At 36.7% G+C, this 26,878-nt stretch overlaps 1 protein-coding gene across 4 annotated transcripts in view; it reads right to left on the bottom strand.

The window, feature by feature from the left end:
- Positions 1 to 26,548, bottom strand: part of SH3BGRL (SH3 domain binding glutamate rich protein like) — a 125,994-nt gene extending 99,446 nt beyond the window's left edge. Inside the window, exon 1 of one of the 4 annotated variants that reach the window (XM_044937541.2) lies at positions 26,264 to 26,548. In XM_044937541.2, the coding sequence (XP_044793476.1) occupies positions 26,264 to 26,308 (45 nt within the window). In that variant the 5' untranslated portion in view covers positions 26,309 to 26,548. The remainder of the gene's footprint in view (positions 1 to 26,263) is intronic. The other 3 variants (XM_025277069.3, XM_044937540.1, XM_006074905.4) reach the window with 3 other exon arrangements.
- Between the last annotated feature and the right edge of the window lie 330 nt (positions 26,549 to 26,878).

The following is a 26,878-nucleotide window of genomic DNA, read 5'->3' as shown; positions in this document are numbered from 1 at the left end:
GGCTTATTTCTGAGTTTTCCGTCCTGTTCCATTCATCTATATTTCTTTTTTTTTTCCCAGTACCACATTGTTTTGATGACCGTAGATCTGCAGTACAGTGTGAAGTCAGGGAGCCTGATTCCTCCAGCTCTGTTTTCTTTCTCAAGATTGCTTTGGCTATACCAGTTCATTTTTGTCTCCATACAAATTTTTAGGTGTTTTGTTCTAGTTCTATGAAAAATGGCATTGGTAATTTGATATGGATTTCATTGTCTCTGTAGGTTGCCTTGGGTAGTATAGTCATTTTGACAGTATTGGTTCTTCCAATCTATGGACATGGTAATCTACAAAAAGCACTTCTAAGAGGGAAGTTTATAGCACTACAATCTCACCTCACAAAACAAGAAAAGGAAGACAAGATGGTGGAAGAGTAGGTGGATGTGGAGTACATCTCTCTCCACAGATGCATTAGGAATACATCTTCAGACACAGAAGATCTCATAGAATACCAGCTGCGAGTGGGCAGCAGTCCCTGACCACTTGAAAGAAATTTATAGATCCACGAAAAATTCAGTAGGACAAAGGAAGCAGATGAAAAAGAGGAGAGTGAGCTAGTCAGGACTCGACCTGCACCCAGGGGGCGGGGAAATTGAAGCAGGGGTCAGATTCCCACATTGGGGCAATTGTCTGGGAACCTGAAGAAGTATTTGAAGCTGCTGGAAAGTGCATCAGCTGATCTGTGACAGTCTGAATGGAATGAGAACCACACAGACTATCCTAGCCACAGCTCTATGAACCCTGAACAGGGATGTAAATACCCTGGAATGTGCGGGGGCTGGGAGCTCGAGCATAGGAATTGGAGAGCAATCCCAGGGCGAGGTCTGCTGTTGACTTTGGGAAGAAGGCCCTAGGGGACATGAGGGAGGAGATCATGATGGGGAATGAGTTGGAAGAAATCAGAACAGCCATAGACATAAGGCAATAATGCTGAATCATGCACAGGGTGTGGAGCCATCACTGTAGCCTCTATCACCCCACATGCCAGCACTGACCAATAGAGAAAGACCCCAGAGAGAGTGGCCCTTCAAGTGTTTAACATGCCAAGCAATAGAGAAGTTCCCATGCAGGGTGGGGGTGGGGGGGGGGCATTAATTTCCTGATGCTCCAAGCAACAGAGAAGGACCTGAGCCAGGTGGGCCCTTTAAATGCCTGTCAGGCCAGGTAACAGAAAAGGACCAGCCACAAAGGCCTTTTGAATGCCAACTGCCAGAGGCTAGAAAAAGACTGTAATAGCACCATACCTTCTCTGGCTGAGACGGCCAGCATCCCTACACACTTGGTGCCACCCAGGATCCCTGCAATAGAAGCAAATGCACCACTTCCATGCTCAATCTTCACTGGGCAAGACTTGCCAGAGGTTAGGGAAAAAACCCTAAGAACACCATATCTCCTGTATATCTGGTATTACCAGGGTCCCTGTGATCTAAGCAGCTGCACCACCTCCACATGCAGTCCTCATCAGGGCAGACCAAGCCCTCCAGGGCAGCTTCAAGAGCAAACTCCTGTGGACGATCCACATGCAGAGGTGGAAATAAAACCACAATTGAACCCCAGGGGCAGTGTAGCTGAGGAAGAGGATTGAAAACCTTCTCACCAGTTGTACAAGCTACAGGTTAAATCCACATGAGAAACTAAGCAGACTCTGTATCTATGGAATATATAAAAGGACAATGAGAGCTCCCACAAAAGAAAACACACTAGTTCTGGCAGCTGTGGACATTGGAGGCAACAATATGCAGGAGAAAGGCCATATTTGAGTCTGAGCTGTCCCCATAGCAAGTCAGGAGACCAGCCCAGTATTGGAGGGCATCCTAGGGAGGCAAAGATGGACTGTGACTCACAATGAGGGATACGATGTTGACACCTGAAATCTGAGAAAAACATATATTATCATTATTTTTTTATTTGTTCTGTAATTGGCTCTGCACAATTATTGTTATTCTATTTCTTTTCATCTGTTGCTGAGGTTGTTAATTTCATTATTACTATTAACTATTTAATCTTTTGGAATTTTATTTTTTTAAACAATCTTTTTACTCCCTTTATATATTGCTACCTCTATGTTGGCCTTTTGCAGTTCTGTGGGGTTTTTCCTTTGTTTTGTTTTTTGATTGTTTTTCTTGTTATTCTTTTCCTGCTATAGTTATTGTTTAATATATATAAATCTTTTTATACACTTCTATTTAACTTTGCTTTTCTAGATTCTTTTACTTTTATTTTCTTCTATTTATCTTTTTCAACATGTTTGTTTTCTTTGCTTAATTCTTCAGTTGGCACTCCACTTTTGTTTTGTTTCCTGGTTTGCATTTTAGTTAGTTCTGTTTTTAATTGGTTGATATAATTTTTGGTTTCCTTTGCTTCTCAAGTCACATTCTTGTACTTTCTTTTCTTCGGATTGTTGTGGCTTTGTTTGTTTGTGTGTATGTGTGTGTCAGCTGGCATAGAATCCGCCTGTAATGCAGGAGACTCTGGTTCAATTCCTGGGTCAGGAAAGATCCCTGGAGAAGGGATAGGCTACCCACTCCTGTATTCTTGGGCTTCCTTGGTGGCTCAGATGGTAAAGAATCCACCTATAATGTGGGAGACTTCAGTTTGCTCCCTGGTTTGGGAAGATACCCTAGAGAAGGGAAAGGCTACCCACTCCAGTATTCTGGCCTGAAGAATCCCCATGGACAAAGGAGCCTTGAAGGCTACATGCCATGGGGTCACAAAGCATCAGACACGACTGAGAAACTAAGTGCACCACAGCTTGTGTGCTAGTGTATTTTGTTAGTATTTGATTTTAAATTTACCATTTACTTCAGTTCATCTTTTGCTTCTTCTTATTTTGTTTATGTCTGTTGTGTGTCTGTTTAATCCACTTTAATTCTATAACAATTTGTGGAATCTCAGTCCCCAGAAAGAGATATGACGTGAGCATTTGAAGTGGGAGTACTGAGTTCAGGACCCTAGACTTCCAGAGAACTTCTAACCCCAGGGAGTACTAATTAGTGAGAACTCCCACAAAGGTCTCCACCTATATACACGACCTGGCATCACCAACTGCCAGCAGCATCCAGTGCAGGACACCTCACCCAAACAACAAGAAAAACAAAAACATAAACATAATCATCAGCAGACAGTATACTAACAAAAACACCAAAACCAACCACCTGACAGAAACCTGCCCAACAGAGAGGAAAAAAAAATAATAATAATAATAATAACTTACCTCCTCCCACCAGAATGCAGGCACAAATCACTCCCAAAAAGAAGCCTACACAAACCACTGGACCAACTTTACCCATTGAGAGCAGAAACTGAAAGGATGAAGCCATATGACCATAAAGCCTAGAAAAAGAAGATCTCAAACACAGTTAGTTGGAAAAAAATGAAAAGACAGAGAAATATTAAACAAATATTACACAAAAGAAAAATTAAACAAGGTAGAAATCCACAAGATCTTATTAAGAAGAGGAAAGAGGCAAACTATGTGAAAAATAATTCAGAATAATGATAGTAAAAAATGGTCCAAAACTTTGAAAATAGAATGGAGGAAATATAAGAATCAATTAAGATGTTTAACAAGAATCTAGAAAAAAGAAAGAATGGAGACAAACAACACAATTACTAAAAATTAAAAATACTCTAGAAGGAATCAATAGCAGAATAACTGATGCAGAAGAACAGATAAGTGAGCTGGAAGATAGAATGGTGGAAATAATTGCTGAAGAGAAAATAATGGAAAATGAATGAAAAGAATTGAAGATAGTCTCAGAGATCTATGGAATAATACTAAACACACCAATATTTGAAATATAGAGATCCCAGAAGAAGAAGAGAAAAAGAAAGGGTCTGAGAAAATTTTTGAAGAGATTATATTTGAAAATGTCCCCAACATGGGAAAGGAAAGAGTTAATCAAGGCCAAGAAGCACAGAGCATCCCATACAGGATAAACCTAAGGAGAAACATGCTGAGACACATGTTAATAAAAGTAAAAAGATTAAATACAAAGAGAGAATATCAAACGCAGCAAGGGAAAAGCAACAAATAACATACAGGGGAAACCTCATACGCTTAACAGCTGATCTTTCAGCAGAAACTCTGCAGGCCAGTAGGAAATGGCAGGATATATTTAATGTACTGAAAGGGGAATATCTACAGGCAAGATTACTTGCCAGGGATCTTATTCAAAATCAATGGAGAAATCAAAAGCTTTACAGAAAAGCAAAAAGTAAGAGTATTTAGCAACAACAAATGAGCTTTGCAACAAATGTGAAAGGGACAAGAGAAGGAAAAGACCTACAAAACAAAAACAAAATAATTAAGAAGATGCCAATATGTGTGTATGTGTGTGTGTGTGTATGTGTGTGTGTGTGTATAATACCTTTAAATGTAAATGGATTAAACAGTCTTACTAAAAGACACAGATTGGTTGAATGGATACAAAAACAAGACTCATATATATGCTGTCTACAAGAGACCCACTTCAGACCTAGAGACACATAAAGACTGAAAGTAAAAGGATGAAAAAAGAAATTCCATCCAAATGGAAATCAAAAAGAAGCCAGAGTGGAAATTCTCATATCAGACAAAGTAGATCTTAAAATAAAGAACATTGTAAGAAACAAAGACAGATGGTACACAATGATCAAGAGATCCAAGAAGAAGACATAACAATTGTAATTATGTATCCTACATACAAGCACCTCAATACATAAAGCAAAAATTAACAGACATAAAAGGGAAAATTGACAGCAACACAATAATATTAGGGGATGTTAACACCTCATTTACACCAATGGACAGATCATCAAAACAAAATTAATAAGGAAACATAAGCCTTAAATGACACATTAGAGCAGATGGATTTATTTTTTTTTATTTTATTATTATTATTATTATTTACTTTACAATATTGTATTGGTTTTGCCATACATCAACATGCATCCACCAGAGGTGTACACGTGTTCCCCATCCTGAACCCCCATCCACCTCCCTCCCCATACCATCCCTCTGGGTCATCCCAGTGCACCAGCCCCAAGATTCCTGTATCCTGCTTGGAACCTGGACTGGTGATTTGTTTCTTATATGATATTGAACATGTTTTAATGCCATTCTTGAGGCGGATGAAACTGGAGCCTATTACACAGAGTTAAGTAAGCCAAAAAGAAAAACACCAATACAGTAACCAATACTAATGCATATATATGGAATTTATTTGTTTTTAAATTTACATAATTGTATCAGTTTTGCCAAATATCAAAATGAATCCGCCACAGGTATACATGTGTTCCCCATCCCGAACCCTCCTCCCTCCTCCCTCCCCATTCCATCCCTCTGGGTTGTCCCAGTGCACCAGCCCCAAGCATCCAGCATCGTGCATCGAACCTGGACTGGCAACTCGTTTCATACATGATATTTTACATGTTTCAATGCCATTCTCCCAAATCTTCCCACCCTTTCCCTCTCCCACAGAGTCCATAAGACTGTTCTATACATCAGTGTCTCTTTTGGTGTCTCGTACACAGGGTTATTGTTACCATCTTTCTAAATTCCATATATATGCATTAGTATACTGTATTGGTGTTTTTCTTTCTGGCTTACTTCACTCTGTATAATAGGCTCCAGTTTCATCCACCTCACTAGAACTGATTCAAACGTATTCTTTTTAATGGCTGAGTAATACTCCATTGTGTATATGTACCACAGCTTTCTTATCCATTCATCTGCCGATGGACATCTAGGTTGCTTCCATGTCCTGGCTATTATAAACAGTGCTGCGATGAACATTGGGGTACACGTGTCTCTTTCCCTTCTGGTTTCCTCAGTGTGTATGCCCAGCAGTGGGATTGCTGGGTCATAAGGCAGTTCTATTTCCAGTTTTTTAAGGAATCTCCACACTGTTCTCCATAGTGGCTGTACTAGTTTGCATTCCCACCAACAGTGTAAGAGGGTTCCCTTTTCTCCACACCCTCTCCAGCATTTATTACTTGTAGACTTTTGGATCGCAGCCATTCTGACTGGTGTGAAATGGTACCTCATAGTGGTTTTGATTTGCATTTATCTGATAATGAGTGATGTTGAGCATCTTTTCATGGGTTTGTTAGCCATCTGTATGTCTTCTTTGGAGAAATGTCTATTTAGTTCTTTGGCCCATTTTTTGATTGGGTCATTTATTTTTCTGGAGTGGAGCTGTAGGAGTTGCTTGTATATTCTCGAGATTAGTTGTTTGTCAGTTGCTTCATTTGCTATTATCTTCTCCCATTCTGAAGGCTGTCTTTTCACCTTGCTAATAGTTTCCTTTGATGTGCAGAAGCTTTTAAGGTTAATTAGGTCCCATTTGTTTATTTTTGCTTTTATTTCCAATATTCTGGGAGGTGGGTCATAGAGGATCCTGCTGTGATGTATGTCAGAGAGTGTTTTGCCTATGTTCTCCTCTAGGAGTTTTATAGTTTCTGGTCTTATGTTTAGATCTTTAATCCATTTTGAGTTTATTTTTGTGTATGGTGTTAGAAAGTGTTCTAGTTTCATTCTTTTACAAGTGGTTGACCAGAGTTCCCAGCACCACTTGTTAAAGAGATTGGCTTTAATCCATTGTATATTCTTGCCTCCTTTGTCAAAGAGATGGTAATGACAACCGTGTATGTGAGACAGCAAAAGAGACACAGATGTATAGATGGATTTAATTGATATCTTCATGACATTCCATCAAAATGCAGATGAATACACTTTCTTTACTAGTGTACATGGAACATTCTCCAAGACAGACCACATTTTGGGCCACAAATTAAGCCTCAGTAAATTTAAGAAAATTGAAATCATCTCAAGCATCTTTTCTGACCATGATGCTGAGACTAGGTATTAATTACGGGGGTGGGGGGGGGGATCTCTTAAAAACAGTCACATGGAGACTAAATAATATGTTTCTAAATAATAAACAGGATACTGAAGAAATAAAAAGGGAATTGGAAAACATTCCTAGAAACAAATGACAACAAAAACACAATGACCCAAAACCTTTAGGATGCAGCAAAAGCAGTTCTAAGAGAGACATTTATAGCAAGACAATCCTACCTCAAGAAACAAGAAAAACATTGAATAGACAACCTACCTTTACATTTAAAACAACTGGAAAACAAAACAAAACAAACAACAAAAAAAAAAATCCGAAGTTAGTAGGAATAAAGAAATCATGACGATCAGATCAATAATAAATGAAAAAGAAATGAAGGAAATAATAGTAAAGATTAATAAAACTAAAAGCGGATTCTTTGAGAAGATAAAATTAACAAACCATTAGCCAGACTCATCAAGAAAAAATGGGAGAAGAATCAAATGAACAAAAAAAGAAAAAAGAAATGAAAATGGAGAGGTTACAACAGACAATGCAGAAATACAAAGAATCATAAAAGACTATCATGAGCAACTAAATGCAAAATGGACAACCTGGAAGAAATGGACAGATTCCTAGAAAAACTCAACCTTCCAAGACTGAACCAGGAAGAAATAGAAATCATGAACAAGTCGAGTACAAGCAATGGAATAAAAATTGTAATTAAAAAAAAACTCCCAAAATACAAAAGCCCAGGGCCAGATGGCTTCACAGCTGAATTTTAGAGAAGAGCTAATGCCTATTCTTCTGAAACTCTTTCAAAAAATTGCAGATGAAGAAACATTTCCAAACTCAGTCTACAAGGCCACTGTCACCCTGATACCAAAACCAAAGACATCACACAAAAAGGAAAATTACAAGCCAATAACTCTGATGAACACATATGCAATAATCCTCAACAAAATTCTAGCCAACAAAATCCAACAGCACATTAAAAATACCATATATCATGATGAAGTCAAGTTTATCCCTGGGATAAAAGGATTCTGCAATATACACAAATCAATCAATGTTTCCTTGGAAGAAAAGCTATGATCAACCTAGACAGCATATTAAAAAGCAGAAACATTACTTTACCAACAAAGGTCCATCTAGTCAAAGCTACGGTTTTTCCAGTAGTCATATATGGATGTGAGAGTTGGACTATAAAGAAAGCTGAGTGCCAAAGAATTAATGTATTTAAACTGTGTTGTTGGAGAAGACTCTTCAGAGTCCCTTGGACTGCAGGAAAATTCAACCAGTCAATCCTAAAGGACATCAGTCCTGAATATTTATTGGAAGGAGTGATGCTGAAGCTGAAACTCCAATACTTTGGCCACCTGGTGCAAAAAACCGACTCATTGGAAAAGACCCTGATACTGGGAAAGATGGAAGGCAGAAGGAGAAGGGGATGACAGAGGATGAGATGGTTAGATGGCATCACTGACATGATGGACGTGAATTTGAGTTGACTCTGGGAGTTGGTGATGGACAGGGAAGCCTGGCGTGCTGCAGTCCATGGAGTGAGTCTCAAAGAGTCGGACATGACTGAGTGACTGAACTGAATCAATGTGATACACCATATTAACAAATTGAAAGATAAAAATCATATGATCATCTCAACAGATGCATAAAAAGCTTTTGACAAAATTCAGCACCCATTTATGATGAAAACTCCTCAAAAAATTGCCACAGAAGGACCTACCTCAACATAATAAAGGCCCTATATAACAAACCCAGAGCAAACATTTTTCTTAATGGTGAAAAAGTGAAAGCATTCCCTCTAAAATCAGGAAGAAGATAAAGGCACCCACTCTTCCCACTATTATTCAACATAGTTTTGGAGGGGCTAGCCATGGCAATCAGAGAAGAAAAAGCAATGAAAATGATTCTAGATTGGAAAAGAAGAAATAAAACTCTCAGTTGTCTGCAGACGACATGAAACAATACATAGAAAATCCTAATGATACTATCAGAGAATTTAGAGCTAATCAGTTAATTTAGTAAAGTCACAGTATACAAAATAAATACACAGAAATCACTTCCATTCTTATATACTAACAAAAGAAATCATAAAGAGAAATTAAGGAATCAAATACCATTTCAACAAAAAGAATAAAATACCTAGGAATAAACCTACCTAAGGAGACAAAAGAGTTGTATACAGAAAACTATAAAACACTCATGAAAGAAATCAAAGACAACATAAACCGTTGGAGAGATAATCCATGTTTCTGGGTTGGAGGAATTAATATTGTGAAAATGACTACTACCAAATATAAACTACAGATTCAAGACAATGTCTTTCAAATAACCAATGGCATTTTTCACAGAGCTAGAACAAAAATTTTCACAATTCGAATGGAAACACAAAAGACCCCGAATACGCAAACAATCTTGAGAAAGAAGAATGGAGCTGGAAGAATCCACCTTCCTGATTTCAGGAAGCTGGAAAGCTTCAATTACTACAAAGCTACAATTATCAAGACAGTACAATACTGGGACAAAAACAGAAATATAGACCAACGGAACAAGATAGAAAGCCCAGAGATTTCTATCCACACACCTGTGGGCACCTATATGACAAAGGAGGCAAGAATATACAATAGGGAAAAGACAGTCTCTTCAGTAAGTGGCACTGGGAAAACTGGACAGCTATGTGCAAAAGAGTGAAATTAGAACACTTCCTAACAATATATACAAAGACAAACTCAAAATGGATTAGAGACCTAAATGTAAGACCAAAAACTATAAAACTGGTAGAGGAAAACAAAGGTGGAACACTGTATGACATAAATCACAGCAAGATTCTTTATGACCCACCTCTGAGAATAATGGAAATAAAGATAAAAATAAACAAGTGGGACCTAATTAAACTTAAAAGCTCTTGTACAGCAAAGAAAAGTATAAACAAGGTGAAAAGACAACTCTCAGAATGTGAGAAAATAAAAGCAAATGAAACAACTGACAAAGGATTTATTTCCAAAATATAAAAGCCACTCTTACAACTCAATACCAGAAAAACAAAGAACCCAATCAAAAAGTGGGCGAAAGACCTAAGAAGACGTAGAGATGGTTAATAAACACATGAAAAGATGCTCAAGATCACTCATCATTAGATAAATGCAAATGAAAACTATAATAAGATATCAGTACACACTGGTCAGAATGCCATCATGAAAAAATCAACAAAAAATAAATGCTAGAGGGTGTGGAGAAAAGGGAACCTCTTGCATTGTTGGTGGGAATGTGAACTGATATAGCTACTATAGAAGACAGAATGGAGATTCGATTAAAAAAAACCAAGAGTAAAACTACCAAATGACCCAGCAATCCTCCTACTAGGCATATACCCTGAGGAAACCAAAACTGAAAAAGGCACATGTATCCCAATGTTCACTGCAGCACTATTTACAATAGTTAGGACATGAAGCAACTTAGAAATCCATCAACAGATGAATGGGTAAAGGTGCTGCAGTACATATATACAATGGAATATATGCCCCTCATCCATAAAAGGGAACATATTTGAGTCAGTTCCAATAAAGTGGATGAACCTAGAGCCTATTATACAGAGTGAAGTAAGTCAGAAAGAGGAAAACAAATATCATAAATGTATGTGTATATGTGGAATAGAGATAGATGGTACTGATGAACCTATTTGTAGGGCAGCACTGGAGACACGGACATAGAGAAAAGACTTATAGTCATGGGGGTGGGGGAAGGAGAGGGTGGGACAAATTCAGACAGTAACATGGGAACATATGCACTACCATATGTAAAATAGATAGCCAATGGTAATTTACTGTATGACTCAGGGAACTCAAACCAGGGCTCTGTAACAAACCAGAGGAGTGGGATGGGGTGGGAGGTGAATGGGAGGTCCAAGAGGGAGGGGCCATATATATACCTATGGCTGATTCATCTTGATGTATGGCAGAAACCAAAACAATATTGTAAAGCAATTATAAAAAAATATTAAAAAAAAAATGAACAAGAAGAAGAAACAAGAAAAACCTCAAATAACCTAACTTACACCTAAAACAACTAGAGAAAGAAGAACAAACGAAACCTAAAGTTAGTAGAAGGAAAGAAATCATAAAGATCAGAGCAGAAATAAATGAAATAGAGATGAAGAAAACAGTTCCAAAGATCAATGAAACTAAAAGCTAGTTCTTTGGAAAGATAAACAAAATTGATAAACCTTTAGCCAGACTCATCAAGAAAAAAAAAAAAAAAGAGAGAGATGACGCAAATTAATAAAATTAGAAATGAAAAAAGTTACAACTGACTCCACAGAAATACTAAGGATCATAAGAGTCTACTATGAGCAACTGTCTTACATTAGCCATTCCATATTTTTCCATTAATAGCACCATAAACTTTTATAAATGAACAATGCCCAATACTTGGACTTTAGGAATTATTCACTTTAATATGTTTATTTTTTCATGAATATTTTTTACTCTGATGCTCTTTTGAGATTAGCATAAATTCAATAAATCACAAGTCTCACAAAATAACCAATATATGGGAATATTCTTTTATGGTATGATCTTAAGAGTGTACTAGATCATCGAAAAAGCAAGAGAGTTCCGGAAAACATCTATTTCTGCTTTATTGATTAGGCCAAAGCCTTTGACTGTGTGGATCACAATAAACTGTGGAAAATTCTGAAAGAAATGGGAATACCAGACCACCTGACCTGCCTCTTGAGAAATTTGTATGCAGGTCAGGAAGCAACAGTTAGAACTGGACATGGAAAAACAGACTGGTTCCAAATAGGAAAAGGAGTACGTCAAGGCTGTATAGTGTCACCCTGTTTATTTAACTTATATGCAGAGTACATCATGAGAAACGCTGGGCTGGAAGAAGCACAAGCTGGAATCAAGATTGCTGGGAGAAATATCAATAACCTCAGATATGCAGATGACACCACCCTTATGGCAGAAAGTGAAGAGGAACTCAAAAGCCCCTTGATGAAGGCAAAAGAGGAGAGTGAAAAAGTTGGCTTAAAAATCAACATTCAGAAAATTAAGAGCATGGCATCTGGTCCCATAACTTCATGGGAAATAGATGGGGAAACAGTGGAAACAGTGTCAGACTATTTTTTGGGGGCTCCAAAATCGCTGCAGATCGTGACTGCAGCCATGCAATTAAAAGACGCTTACTCCTTGGAAGGAAAGTTATGACCGACCCAGATAGCACATTAAAAAGTAGAGACATTACTTTGCCAATAAAGGTCTGTCTAGTCAAGGCTATGGTTTTTCCAGTGGTCATGTATGGATGTGAGAGTTGGACTGTGAAGAAGGCTGAGCGCAGAAGAACTGATGCTTTTGAACTGTGGTGTTGGAGAAAACTCTTGAGAGTCCCTTGGACTGCAAGGAGATCCAACCAGTCCATTCTAAAAGAGATCAGCCCTGGGATTTCTTTGGAAGGAATGATGCTAAAGCTGAAACTCCAGTACTTTGGCCACCTCATGAGAAGAGTTGACTCATTGGAAAAGACTCTGATGCTGGGAGGGATTGGGGGCAGGAGGAGAAGGGGACGACAGAGGATGAGATGGCTGGATGGCATCACTGACTCAATGGACATGAGTCTGAGTGAGCTCCGGGAGTTGGTGATGGACAGGGAGGCCTGGCGTGCTGCAATTCATGGGATTGTAGAGTCAGACACGACTGAGTGACTGAACTGAACTAAACTAAGAGTGTACAAATCTATAGGCATGAACAATAACCAGAGGGGCTGAAGAGAAGAGGGGGAAGAAAAGCCACTAAACCTATTTTAAGCCTTCCAAAACAAGGCAGGCTGTACATTCTTTTAGAACAAACACCTTTTCCCTCACAGAGCTGAATGTTTTATCAGCAGGTATTCAATAAATATGTGTTGAACTGATAACAAGTGGATCTCTATGTATTGTACAGAGCTTTTCTTTTTTTTTGCTTTCACAACTTCAATAAACTAATCTTTCTCTTCACTGCACAAAAAGAGGTAAAAAAATAACCATCAGTTACCCAGATTTCCACAATCCTAGTCCCAAAGTCTAGGACAACAAGAAATAGCATATTATCAAGGAAGGTTATATATTCCTCCTTTGGAGACTTTACTAAGAGAAAATTGATTATGATCCTTCTGGGACAATTCACAGGCAGTCCTTATGTGTATGGACTGGGTAACTTCTTATGATCCCTTCTATGCAGATGCTTTTAATATTTTATTTTTAGTATGTTTGATGTTGAGAAAAATGGGAAAGACTGAAAGCCATTTATTTCCACAATGAAGAAGGAATTTTCAGTGTTCTACTCTAGGTTTCATAATAATAAGTGACATCAGTCCAAAAAAATAGATTAACTTTTACCATGCTCTTTCTATCGAGATATAGTTGCTTTAGTACACTAAAGCATTGTCACAAAAATTTGAAAGCCATAATACTATTTTTTATATGACATACAGCATGCAGGATACTTGTTCCCTGACCATAGACCAAACCCATGCACCCTGCAGTGAAAGCGTGAAGTCCTAACCACTGGGAAACCAGGGAATTTCCCATAATGCTATTTTAAGACCAATCTGGTACTAGGAGAAAATTTATCCACAGGAACAACAAGGCCCAACTGGATTTTGATGCTTATTAATTTTGGTAATTGGTGCAACCATTTTTGATAGGATTCAAATGTTTGTGATGGGAAGAGTTAAAAATATGTTGGAAGGGGGAAGGAGGAGCTAAAAGTATCTTTATCTAAAGAGTTGGTGGAAGCAAAAGAGAAATATTGATTATTTCAGCATTTAGTCTTTTTGCTATAAGCTTGACCAATGGCAAACACTGAATAGCCCCCTCCCTAGGCAGTCTGGCTCAAGAGATGATCCTTTTCAAATTTAACATAGCAGTTGGCATGAACTAAACCCTACCTAAATACAGGACATTGATATGTAGAAAACCCTGAACCAAACATTAAACCATACTGCTGGAAGTCCTATAATCCTTTAGAAAGGAAAAAAGAAAGGGCCAAGGAGAACAGGAAGGGAGAGCAAATATAGGATGATTGGGGATTTATAAATAAATATAAATATACCTCAGATTTTTGTAAGACATAACTGTTTACACAAAAGATCAAGGCCAGGATCCCAAAGTGAAGGGATTATTAGGAAGTCTAAAAGGTATTTTTCAGATAATGAAAAGGGGGCTTAGCATGATTTGTTCCAGTATTCCAAGGTAACTGATAGGCAGTTTTACCACAAATCTTTAACTTTTCATCACTGGTACATCTGGCTTTAAACAGAACTGTAAAATAATCATGAAAATCATGCCTGTGAAAAAAATGTTCAAATATAACAAGAAAGTGCAAACTATACCTAAGATCTACTTCCCACACCCTTCTCCAATGTGATGAGAGGAAAATTGAGTAAAGCTTGAATTGAACTAATAAACTATTGTTGTTTTCAGAATAGTTATTCAAGGAGATCATTAACAGGGTGACTAAAAAGGGTAGACAAAGTACCTTGGGACATTCGTTGGGAAGTAGAATGTTGATTCCTGTGAGATAGCATGCCAACTTTCAGGCAAGGCTTCTGCCTTTGAGCCCTCACATCACATACAACTCCTTATTTGCAGACCATATTATGTAGTCTCAAAAACTGACATCTCCAGACTGCCTCACTTATTTTGGTTCATGTGACTTTAAAACAATTACTATGGTAGACGCAATCTCTTTGTAGTTTGAGAAAATGTTTTTAAAAAGTTTAATGCTATTATATACAACAACAAGCATCTGTCTTTTTTATTATATGCTTTTATATATAATAAGAGCTCATGACTAATCATATGAAATGAAAATTGCTATGCTGCTGCTGCTAAGTCACTTCAGTCGTGTCCGACTCTGTGCAACCCCATAGATGGCAGCCCACCAGGCTTCCCCGTCCCTGGGATTCTCCAGGCAAGAACACTGGAGTGGGTTTCCATTTCTTTCTCCAATGCATGAAAGTAAAAAGCGAAAGGGAAGTCGCTCAGTCGTGTCCGACTCTTAGCGACCCCATGGACTGCAGACTACCAGGCTCCTCCGTCCATGGATTTTCCAGGCAAGAGTACTGGAGTGGGGTGCCATTGCCTTCTCCTTGCTATACATTTTTATTAAAACAAACCAGACATATAAATTAATGTCTACCATTCCAACTTCAAGTATTTTCATGAAGTCTTATAAGGACATTAAAAAGTGGTCCCTTTTGCAAATGTGGGTATGGAATTAGGTCATAATTATCTCACTCATTGGGCTTCCCTGGTGTCACAGACGGTAAAGAATCTACCTGCAATGCAGGAGACCCGGGTTCAATCCCTGGGTTGGGAAGATCCCCTGGAGAATGGAGTGTCTACCCACTCCATTCAGGCAAGGATTCTCCATTGCCTGCAGAATTCCATGGACAGAGGAGCCTGTTGGGCTACAGTCCATGGGGTCACAAAAAGTCAGAAATGACTTGGCAACTAACAAACTATCTCACTTATTAGGAGATTGTGTACTTTTCCTTATAACTGTTTTTGGAGAAATATGTGGACAACCCAGAAGTTCAGGTTTTGTACTTTTGTACTTTTCTTCCCCCAGAATCTCTTAACATGAGCTGTTGCACAATATAGTATCTAATTGTTGTAGCAGTAGCCCATTTTTGATGTTCTCTATATATTCCAAGAAATAAGATATTTATGCACTGTATGCCTGGATTTATAAAATACAACTCCAATATTCCTCTATCTCACTACATTATACAGTGAAAAAATAAAATATATCTCTGTAGCAAATGATTTTCAAAAAGTAAGTATATATTGATTTATAGTTAATCTACTTAGGTATCCAGACATAAATTATTTAAATAATACTGTGCTAGATGTTTTGTATTTCAAAGCATCAACTTTTCATGAAATCTAGAGTCACTGAATTTTAAAAGTATATACATGCTATGTGACTGATGGGACTTCCCCTATACAGACCCTGATATTTTGGTAGTGTAAGGATTCCCTGGAATGTATAGCTTTAGTTCTAAGGTCATCTTTTTGGTAGAGTCAGACTAAATATCAAGGGAGATATATACATACTCCTCTTTTAAGACTCCACACAGAGACTGATCATAACCATAAAACAAAAGGGATACAAACATATACCAAACAAAAATTATTCTTCAATTTCAACTTCAGAATGTAACAATAAGTCCTAATGCAACTGGACAAAAAATGTTTAGTCACATTCTCCTATAATATTTTTAGATTTTCCTTTCAACAACTTTTTTTTAAAAAATCACATAAATTCCAAAGTCTGATATAGAATCAGCCTTATTATGGATCTTGCCACACTTTCTACATATTCCCTTTAAAACTCGCCAGATATTTGACTTGTTGCCTGGCCAATTTGCTATATCACCACCACCATCCTGAGTGTCCTCTCAATATTGCTCAGAATATTTAAATTCAAGACCTTTATTTCTAAAAATTTTAAGTAGAAACTCATTGAAAAAGTTTCACCACAACCACAGCTTTTTGAGTTCGAAATATTTAGTTGATGAGCAAGACCAATTATGCTTAAGATTCTGAAAGTGTGAGATCAGATTACACAATATTTAGTAACAGATTTCCAATGACAATTACTTGCAGAAAATTTCTTCCATAATACTATTAATTTTATGTTATTTATATTCCACTTGTGAGGGTGATGAGAAGCAAAGGTGGGTTTAGTTCCCTAATCATATTACCCAGGCATCAGGCATACCTCACCATAAAACTACATTCTCTAGCTAAAAGCTTAAAATTCTTTCCCAAAAACAATATGTTTTAATATACTTTTAGTTAGACTGTCTTACACAAGGTAACTTTTTTATATTGGGATAAAAGTACATGTTCTGCATTCTAACTAATCATACACACATAAGCTTTTATGACTTTAAATTTCTACTCTAAAGAATTCTAAGTTCTTTACATGAACAGGCAACTAGAATTATTCTTGGTACTGCTATAGACCAATTAATTAAGAAGTATTTTTCGTGATTTCCCAAGTTCAGAAGAAAAGCAATTTTACGATGACTTTTAAACTAATTTCAGAGCTACATTCATACCGGATAATTAATAAATAACAATCATTAGGTAGAGTAACATAAGCATTAAGATTAAGAGCTCTGGAATCAGACAGATCTGAAGGGTGTTTGCTGGTTCTTTAGCATTGCTAGGTCTCTCAGTCTGTTTCCTCTTCTTAAAAGAGTCATAATAATAGAGGATTGAGAGGTACCAACTACTACTACATATAAAATATATAAGCTACAAGTATATATTGTACAGCACAAGGAATATATACAATATTTTGTATTAAATATAAATGGAGCACAACCTTTAAAAAATGTGAATCACTAGTTGTATTCCTGATATATATAATATTGTAAATCAACTATATCTCAGTAAAAAAAAAGGGGGAAAAGGGAAGAAAAAAAAAAAATGAGCATAATGGGAGTACTGACTCCACTGAACTGCCATAAGAATTAAATGACACAATGCATCGAAAGTTCTTACCACTATGCCTGGCATATTTTAAGTGCCCAATGAGTGATAGTTCTTACTATTATCAACTAAAGCTGATAAATTACTTACATGATAAATTAAAATTAAAAATGAGATGCTTTATCATATTTGTAACATATTAAGTACTTGTTTATGCTCATCTTCCTTCTAAATCACAGTGGATAGAATGATTTCTTAAATAATAAAGCCACTATTCAATATATAGAGACTGTTATAATTTCAGTGTTGAGAAATATGCTGCACTTATGGTGAAACAATTGGCTGAGTGGTAGTAAAAGAAACAACATTTTCTCATGTTGTAGCTCAACTAAGAAGACTATTCTCCGGTTTTAAAAAGGTGAAGTTCTTTTTGTCTTGAGTCACTGCTGGAAATCCCCTCAGCAAAAATGTTGGGCTGTACTCCAACTCTGTGACAGGGTCTCATTTCCAAAAAGGACTAAGCCAAAGGGACAGAACTCAAAGACTAGAGTTCAGAACCAGAGTTTACAAGTCACAGAAGTACTGCTTTCTTGATTAATTTATATTTATAGAATCATTACAAGCCACATGTTAATTATGTTAAAAAGAATCAAACTCATAAAAATTCTATACATGCCACAAATGCTATTTAAAAAAGATGTCCTTGGTTAAGCAATTTTATTCAAGGAAAAAAAAAAAAAGAACTAAATTGTATATGAAAATGTTGCTACTAACCTATCTTCCCCACTCACACCTAACTCTCATATGCAGATTATAGATGACACATTTGCCTAGTTAGGCATCATCCAGTCTTTTTCCTTCTTTTCAGGCATCTTATATTTATTAAATGGCAGTTATATGTTCCCAATCACATGGAAAGATTTTAATGTACTATTGACATAATTTCTGTTCAGTATCTATCCAGTAAGAGAGAGTACAAATAACACAATGCTTAGGAATGTTTAGTCAGAACAACCTGAGTTCTGATCCTAGTTCTACCATTTGTAACTCTTTGACCTTGAGCAATGTACCTAGTTTCTGGGTCTTAGCAATATCCCTTTCAGTCACATGAAATAGATCTAATATTACTACTTACTTCCCAACGTTATCACAAGGATTCAACTAATTGAAATGAAGTATGTAAAACACTGGGCACTGTGCCTGACATACACAATGCATAAACAAATGTTAGGCTTTACCATTACTAGGGTCCAATCCTGATTAACCAGGTTAATGAAAAGTAATGAAACAAAAATCTAGCAGCACTACTGAATACTTTTAAACATACAGTTTATAAATTTGTGGTGATATTTTTAAACTTATATTTAACTTTTGACTGATGTTCTGGCAATCAGAAACACTTCCAACAAACCAATAAAGCTAAAATGTGAGGGACTGAACCAGAAAACAACCCCTTTGCTTAAAATTATTCTCTATTGGCCAAGTGTGAAAAGTCAGCTTTGCTCTCATAATAATAAAAATAGTCATCATAAATGAGCTGCATCCTCTTTCTAAATGTATGTTTGTTTAATCTTGGTCTGCTTTGGAGGAAGTAATTAAATACTGGGCTTAGAAGGGTTCCTGGTACGCTGCAAAGTACAACAGAACTGAATGCAAACAGATGGTCATATAGTCATCAACAGATTCTCAATCTGTTTAATTTTATCAGTAGGAAATGAAACACATTTACCCTTGATAATTCACCTAAAGCAGAAAATATTCTTGTAAAATATATGCTTCACAGCACAATATATACTTTGGGAAATAATTTAAAGATTAACTACAGAAAATCAGAACATTTGACTTGACTATGTCTAGGGCTTCAATTTATTTTTCTTTTCCAGCACAACCCAGGGGGTGCCATGCTGTGCTCAGTCACTTTAGTCCTGTCTGACCCTTAAAGACCTCATGGACTGTAGCTTGACAAGCTCCTCTGTCCATGGGATTTTTCAGGCAAGAATAATGGAGTGGGCTACCATGCCCTCCTCCAGGGGATCTCTCCTGACCCAGGGATCAAACCCATGTCTCCTGCATCTCCTGCATTACAGGTGGATTCTTTACCACTGAGTCACTGGGGGGAGGGTTGACCTTAAGGTTTATTAATCAAAGCACTTTCCCTGACAGAATAGTCTTTGAGCTAAAAATAAATTTATTGTATCCTTTTCTCCTACCATATTATGAAATTCTTACTAAACTTCTGCAATGCATTCTTTCCTACAACCATTTGAATTTCAAAAACCCAAGAGTCATGATCATTGGTAAGTGTGTCTCCCGAGCCTCTTTAAATTGGGCAAAATTATTCCAAAGGTTTTGCCATTGCTGCTGTGACATTAAGGAAATCAGCCACTAAATATAGGACATCAATCTAAAGGCACCAGTTTTTAGATTGTTCCTGCATTTGCCTCATGAGAGCTGCCATCTCCCACGGTTCAGGGCATCCAAAAAGCATGCCCAAATGGCCATCTCATGAAATTTCTAATTTTGCTCTTCTAAATAACTTATGAATATCTTTACACAGCATTCAAACAAACCTTGGCAGCTATGACAAAGACCACAGCATATTTCAAATTAACGTTCTATTTATAAATACAAAGAGCAGTGGCAATAAATGACAAATCCACAGATACCATAATACTCAATAGTGAAAAGCTGAAAATATTTCCTCTAAGATCAAAAACAAGACAAGGATGCCCACTCTTGTCATTTTTATTCAACAGAGTTTTGGAAGTCCTACCCATGGTTATCAGAGAAGAAAAAAGAAATAAAAGGAATCCAAATTAGAAGAGCAGAAATAAAGCTGTCACTTCTTGAATATGACATGATACTATATGTATAAAATCCTAAAGATGTTACCAGAAAACTACTAGAGCTCATGAATGAATTCAGTAAAGTTGCAGGATACAAAATTAATACACAGAAATCTGTTGCATTTCTATACACTAACAATGAAAGATCAGAAAGAGAAATTAAACAAACAATCCTATTTACCATTGCATCAAAAGAACAATATACCAGGAATATACTAATACAACTGAGCGACTGAACTGAATTGATACCTACCTAAGGAGACAAAAGACCTGTTCTTGGAAAACTATAAGATGAAAGAAATTGAAGACAACACAGAAAGATGGAAAGATATATCATGTTTTTTTACTGGAAGGATCATATTTTCAAAATGACTACACTACCCAAGGTGATCTACAGATTCAATCCAATCCCTATCAAAATATGAATGACATTTTTCACAGAACTAGAACAGAAAATCTTAAAACTTGTATGAAGAGACAGAAGATCCAAAATAAAAATAAATAAATAAATAAAAATCTTGAAAAAGACAACAGAGCTGGAGAATCAGGTTTCCTAACTTTAGGATATACTAGAAAGCTACAGTCATCAGAGCATTACGGTACGGGCATAAAACAGAAATGTACATCAATGGAACAAAATAGAAAGCCCAGAAATAAACTCATGCACCTATGTCCAATGTTTCTGTGACAAAGAAGACAAGACTATAAAATGGAGAAAAGATGGTTGCTTCAATAAATAGTGCTAGGAAAACTGAACAGCTACATGTTAAAAAAAAAATGAAATTAGAACATTCTTTAATACCATAAACAAAAATAAACTCAAAATGAATTAAAGATCCAAATATAAGACCAGATACTATAAAATTCTTAGAGGAAAACATAGGCAGAACACTCTTTGACAAATCACAGCAAGATCATTTTTTGATCTATCTTCCAGAGTAATGGAAATAAAAACAAAAATAAACAGGTGGGACCTAATTAAGATTTTCACAGCAAAGTAAACCATAAACAAAATGAAAAGACAACCTTCAGAATGGTAGAAAATATTTGCAAACAATGCAACTGACAAGGGATTAATCTCCAAAATGTACAAACAGTTCATGCAGCTCAGTATCAAAAAAACAAACAATCCAATCAAAAATGGGCAGCAGACCTAAAGAGACATTTCTCCAAAGAAGACATACAGATGGCCAAGAGTCACATGAAAAGATACTCAACATTACTAACTATACAGTTCAGTTCAGTTCAGTTCAGTTGCTCAGTCATGTCCAACTCTTTGCGACCCCATGAACTGCAGCACTCCCTGTCCATTACCAACTCCCGGAGTTCACTGAAACTCATGCCCATCAAGTCGGTGATGCCATGCAGCCATCTCATCTTCTGTCGTCCCCTTCTCCTCCTGCCCCCAATCCCTCCCAGCATCAGAATCTTTTCCAATGAGTCAACTCTTCGCATGAGGTGGCCAAAGTACTGGAATTTCAGCTTTAGCATCAGTCCTTCCAGGAACACCCAGGACTGATCTCCTTTAGAATGGACTAGTTGGATCTCCTTGCAGTCCAAGGGACTTGCAAGAGTCTTCTCCAACACCACAGTTCAAAAGCATCAATTCTTCGGCACTCAGCTTTCTTCACAGTCCAACTGTCACATCAATACATGACTACTGGAAAAACCATAGCCTTGACTAGATGGACCTTTGCTGTCAAAGTAACGTCTCTGCTTTTTAATATGCTATCTGGTTTGGTCATAACTTTCCTTCCAAGGAGTAAGTGTCTCTTAATTTCATGGCTGCAATCACCATCTGCAGTAAAATGCAAATCAAAACTATAATGAGGTTATCACCTCACACCCGTCAGAATGGCCATCATTTAAAAGTCTACAAATAATAAATGCTGGAGAGGCTGTGGAGAGAAGGGAATCCTCCTACACTGGTGGTGGGAATGTAAATTGATACAGTCAGTATGGAGAACAGCACATCTATTCCTTAAAAAACTAAAAATAGAGCCACTATACGATACAGCAATCCTACTCTTGGGCATATATCCAGAGAAAACCATAGCTCAAAAGGATACATGCACCCCAGTGTTCTTTGCAGCACTGTTTACAATAGCCAAGAAATGGAGGAAACCTAAATATCCATCAAAAGATGAATGGATAAAGAAGATGTGGTAAATACATATGATTAAATATCACTCAGCCATTAAAAAGAATGAAACAATGCCATTTGCAGCAATATGGATGGACTTGGAGATTATACTAAGTGAAGTCAGACAGAGAAAGATAAATATCATCACTGATACATGGGATCTTAAAAACAAATGATACAAATGAACCTATTCACAAAATATAAAACAGACTTAGAGAATGAACTTATGGTTACAGTAAGGAAGTTTGTGTGGTGGGGGGTAAACTGGAGGTTTAGGATTGAAATACACACACTGTTATATTTAAAATGCCTTTCCATGAAAAAAAAAACAGCAGCAAATACTCTTTCACATAATGCAATTATTATTGAGAACACTTGAGAATCATACAGATGAAGAACTGTGGCTTGTTGTTTTATGTCCATATTATCCAAATGAAGAAAATACTGACTAGTGACTAATGCTTTGGCAATCACTAGCTTTTATAACTCATACACAGAATAATGCCACAAAGGAAAATTATGTAGATTTCATTTACTATATGGACAATCTAAGCTACAACTTGTTTGTTTTAACAGTAAAACAAAAGAGATCATTTTACAAAAGTTAGTCCATAAATAATACCCTCAGAAATTTATCACAATCTATCTACTCAATCGTAAAATTTCTATACTAAGTACATCTAAAATGCATAGAGACCCTGAAATGGAGATAATTATGGACCTGAGGAAAAGTATGGGAAGAAACCTCTAAGTCAATTATAATTCTCCATGCTATTATCACTCTAGAGATCCTGATCAAAGGCCAAGGTTGATTTTTGTTAAGTTATTGAAATTCATTAAGTTTATTATAGGCTCTATGCTTACTATTCCTCTTCCATTAAATGCAAATTTATAGTATATTACAATTTCAAGGAAAAAAAATGGCATGGCATATACTGTTATGTTACAGTAAGTCAAAACATGCATGAGCAGTTCTGAAAAAGCAGAAATCACTTCCTATAGACAGACAACTTGGGAGTTGCATTCTTATTAAATGGTTTGTACCTAAAAAAATTAAAAAACAGTATTAAGACCTGAATATTATCCTTTTCCTATATAAGACCAATTCCAAATGTGCATCTTCTCTATATCCCTGGCCTTAAGTGAATTTAGCACACTTATTGACATTTACCTTTAGACATACTATCCCTCCTCTATACTAGATCCTCATTTTTCTATCCCCCTGATTGTATATGCCCAAGCAATTCCACTTACAGGACTTACTCCCTTCTGTTCACATTTATATCTGCATGTCTCCTAACTGTCATGCATCACTGGGAGGATGTATTTCTTTAAACATGTATCATTTGGATTCAAACAGCTTGTACTGGATTCAAACTCTGTGGCTTACTAATTGTATGACCTTGAGAAAGTTGTTTAACCTCTCTGAACCTATATTTCCTTACCCTAAAAATAGAGACAATCATAGGATAAGAAAAAATGAGATAGTATCTGACACACTTAAATGTCCCTACTTACTATCACTATTATGGCTATTATCAAGGAATTTTATACCATTTTATAATGGTATAAAAACCAACATATTCACTTTCATTTCTAAACTTTTGAGAAGCAAGTGCTACACCTTTGTAATTGGGGCAGAGTTGAATACAAGTTTGAAAACTTGTTTTAATTGGACAGTGAAGGATAGGTACTCTTGAGTTAAGGTCACACTAAGTTGTAATTATCATAGATCCTCTCTTGCTTGATAAAACATCTAGTGTTGGTAATTTTATTAAAATCACTAACAGGAGTAAGAAAACAAAGATTTCACAATCCAAAACCAAAAGCTTTCCTTTAAACGCTCTTCAGAGAACTATACTTAGTCACTTATGGAAGCATCTCTCTTTGTGTAATTATTGCTGAGCTCCTGTTAGGATATTTGCCTCAAAATTTCTAAATCATATGTTAAAATACAACACGACAGCATTCTTAAAGGAAAGACCTTAGTATTGCAAACTGAAGAGTCCCCATGTATGTTATAAAATAACTCTTCTGAAGCTTACTAATTTTACACTGTTTTAATATTATTTAAAAGTACTATTAGATTATAATAGAACAAAAATTTATTTTGGCAAGATGCTGTAGAATTTTGATAACAGGTTTACAAGAACTATAATTACTGCAACAACAGACAAATCTATAATTACCCATAAGAAAAATAATTGAAACAAAACACAAAAAGCATAAATATTTCTTATTTGTATAGTCTTCAACAATGGAATCTGGTAAAGGACATAGTAGGAGATAGTAGTAAATTTTAAGGCCCTAAGAAACTAAAGTCTAAACAAAGAAAGAGGAATAGTTGTTTCTACTTGAACAGAAATTCTGAAAGGAGTTTCTTGTTGAATCTGCTTTTTAGGAAGGGGTAGAAGAGCAAGAAAGCAAAGAATAAATAAGCAGTATTGAAACTGCATGTTATCCAATACAATCATCAAAACTAACTTCCTGATCTGTTCAACCTAATTTGGGATTTAACTAAAGGTATTAAGCTGATCTTCTAAATTTTACAATTACTGTATTGGACTTGAGACTCTGAGCAGCTCAAACATTATTTCAAATATCATAATTAATATATATGGAAAATAATAAGGCAAGAAGCTCATAAAATGAAGTTCAAAAACAATATACGAAGTTTTCTTTTTGTTTTCAACCTAAACTTACTCCAAAATGTAAGCTTAAGTGTTCTATTTCAAAACTGTCTAAATACAGCCACATACAGTTGCCAGACAACTTGAAGGTTCAAAGTTCTTGTGATTTCACACAACTTTCAGTTCTATTCCAAATCCTCTTGGGGGTAAACAAAACAAAAATACATAACAACAAAAAACATGGAATTTTTTTTGTTGCTGCTGCCCTAAAGCTCAGAAGAGAGAGGGGGTTCATACATTCTGCATCCCAAACCCACATCCTGAGCCCAAAAAGCAAAAAAATCTGCTTTTTGCGAATTGTGAAAGAGACACTTTTATTTACCATGCATATACACTCAGCTTTCCCCTAGTTTAGCCAGCCTATTGCTCCCCAAAACTATTGAAAATTGTTATTCTAAATTAAGAGCTCATGAATGAGAGGGGGATGTCCTATCAATTGAAGAAGCAGTCACTGGGGTCTGCACCTACACAAGAAAGCCACTTTTTAGTTCCCTTTCCAGTTCTCAATATACTTGAAGCAGTTAGAAACTGTTCGAAGTAATGTTTTTTGAAAGAAAAGGAAAAAGTCAAAATAAGGTAAGATATGGAAGGAAAAAACAGATCCCTTATCACATTGTTTAAAAAAAAAAATGTTTATCATTGTTCCTGATGTCTCCCATTCTGCCTAGTTCTAACAGACTCTTTAGGCCAAAGTTAAATAACTGTCTCTTATACATTGGCAAAATATAACTCTTTGATTATAGGGGTCTCTGTGAAATATAATCACAGTGCCTTAGTAGGCCTCCACTTCATCATCATCAGTAAGACCATGTTTTACATCCCTTACAGATGTGCACCCCTGTCTCTTGCCTCCATACTTTGAACACATATGTGAAATGTCCCATTCTTACCAGTATGTGACTTGATTTCTTCACCTAACCCTAAAAACCCTATACCACCATCTCCCAAAACTCCCAAGCTTTCGTTTTCCTTCAAAGAAGAAATGTGGCCCTAACATCGTAAGACAAAGAAAGCTAAACTCCATGGAAAAACGAAATCGATGCAACAAAGAGCAGAAAAGGAAGACGGGGGGTTGGGTGGGAAGTGCCTGTGCCTACCGAAGAAGAAGCTGCCAGACTAACTTATGCAATTCAAGGGTTCTGGGGCGGCAATTCAAGGGTTCTGGGGCAGCAGGAGACTGATGTGTAGAAAAATAACAAAGATGGGCTTTCCACCTTCCTTACCGCCATGGAGCCAGAGGAAGATGCAATATACACACGGATCACCATCTTGGGAACAGCTTCTGTAGTTCTTTGAATCCTGCAAACGGCTGGAGAGCAGCTGCAGCAAAGTCTGGAATCAAGCTAAGGGCCGTACAGAGTTTGGAAAAGAAGGGTGGGGGAAGGTGGAAGGGGAACTTGCCAGAGCCCCGCCCTTGGCTGCTTTCACTGCGCTTCGACCGCTGCAATCCCAGCCCCAAAGTCCAGAAGGCACAGGCTCGTTTGCATCATTTCTTTTTTTTTTTTTTTTTTTTGAATCTCGAATAGCACCGCGAGATCTGTTGAATCCGAGAAAATAAGGAAAGGAGAAAGAAAAAGAAAGGAGCGTTGAGTTAAATTTGATTGCAATGAAGGACCTTTCCTCACGGAGACTCAAAGTTCTGCGCCTTCCTGCCCAGAAATGTATACAAATAAGATATTTTCTTTGAAAGAGGAAATTCTCCTCTGGAAGAGGAAGTTCTACGTTGAAACCAGACATTAGTAAGAAAGGCCAAGTTCTCAAAGCCTTGTGCATTTTAAGACTGCTATTTTGTAGTGATAGTTTTGGTGTTAGCTGGCGGCAGGAATTGGACCCTGAAG

This window comes from Bubalus bubalis, chromosome X, assembly GCF_019923935.1.
Source record: "Bubalus bubalis isolate 160015118507 breed Murrah chromosome X, NDDB_SH_1, whole genome shotgun sequence".
NCBI classification, from domain to species: domain Eukaryota; kingdom Metazoa; phylum Chordata; class Mammalia; order Artiodactyla; family Bovidae; genus Bubalus; species Bubalus bubalis.
The sequence above is the reverse complement of the archived record's forward strand: the minus strand, read 5'-3'. Positions and strand labels throughout refer to the sequence as shown.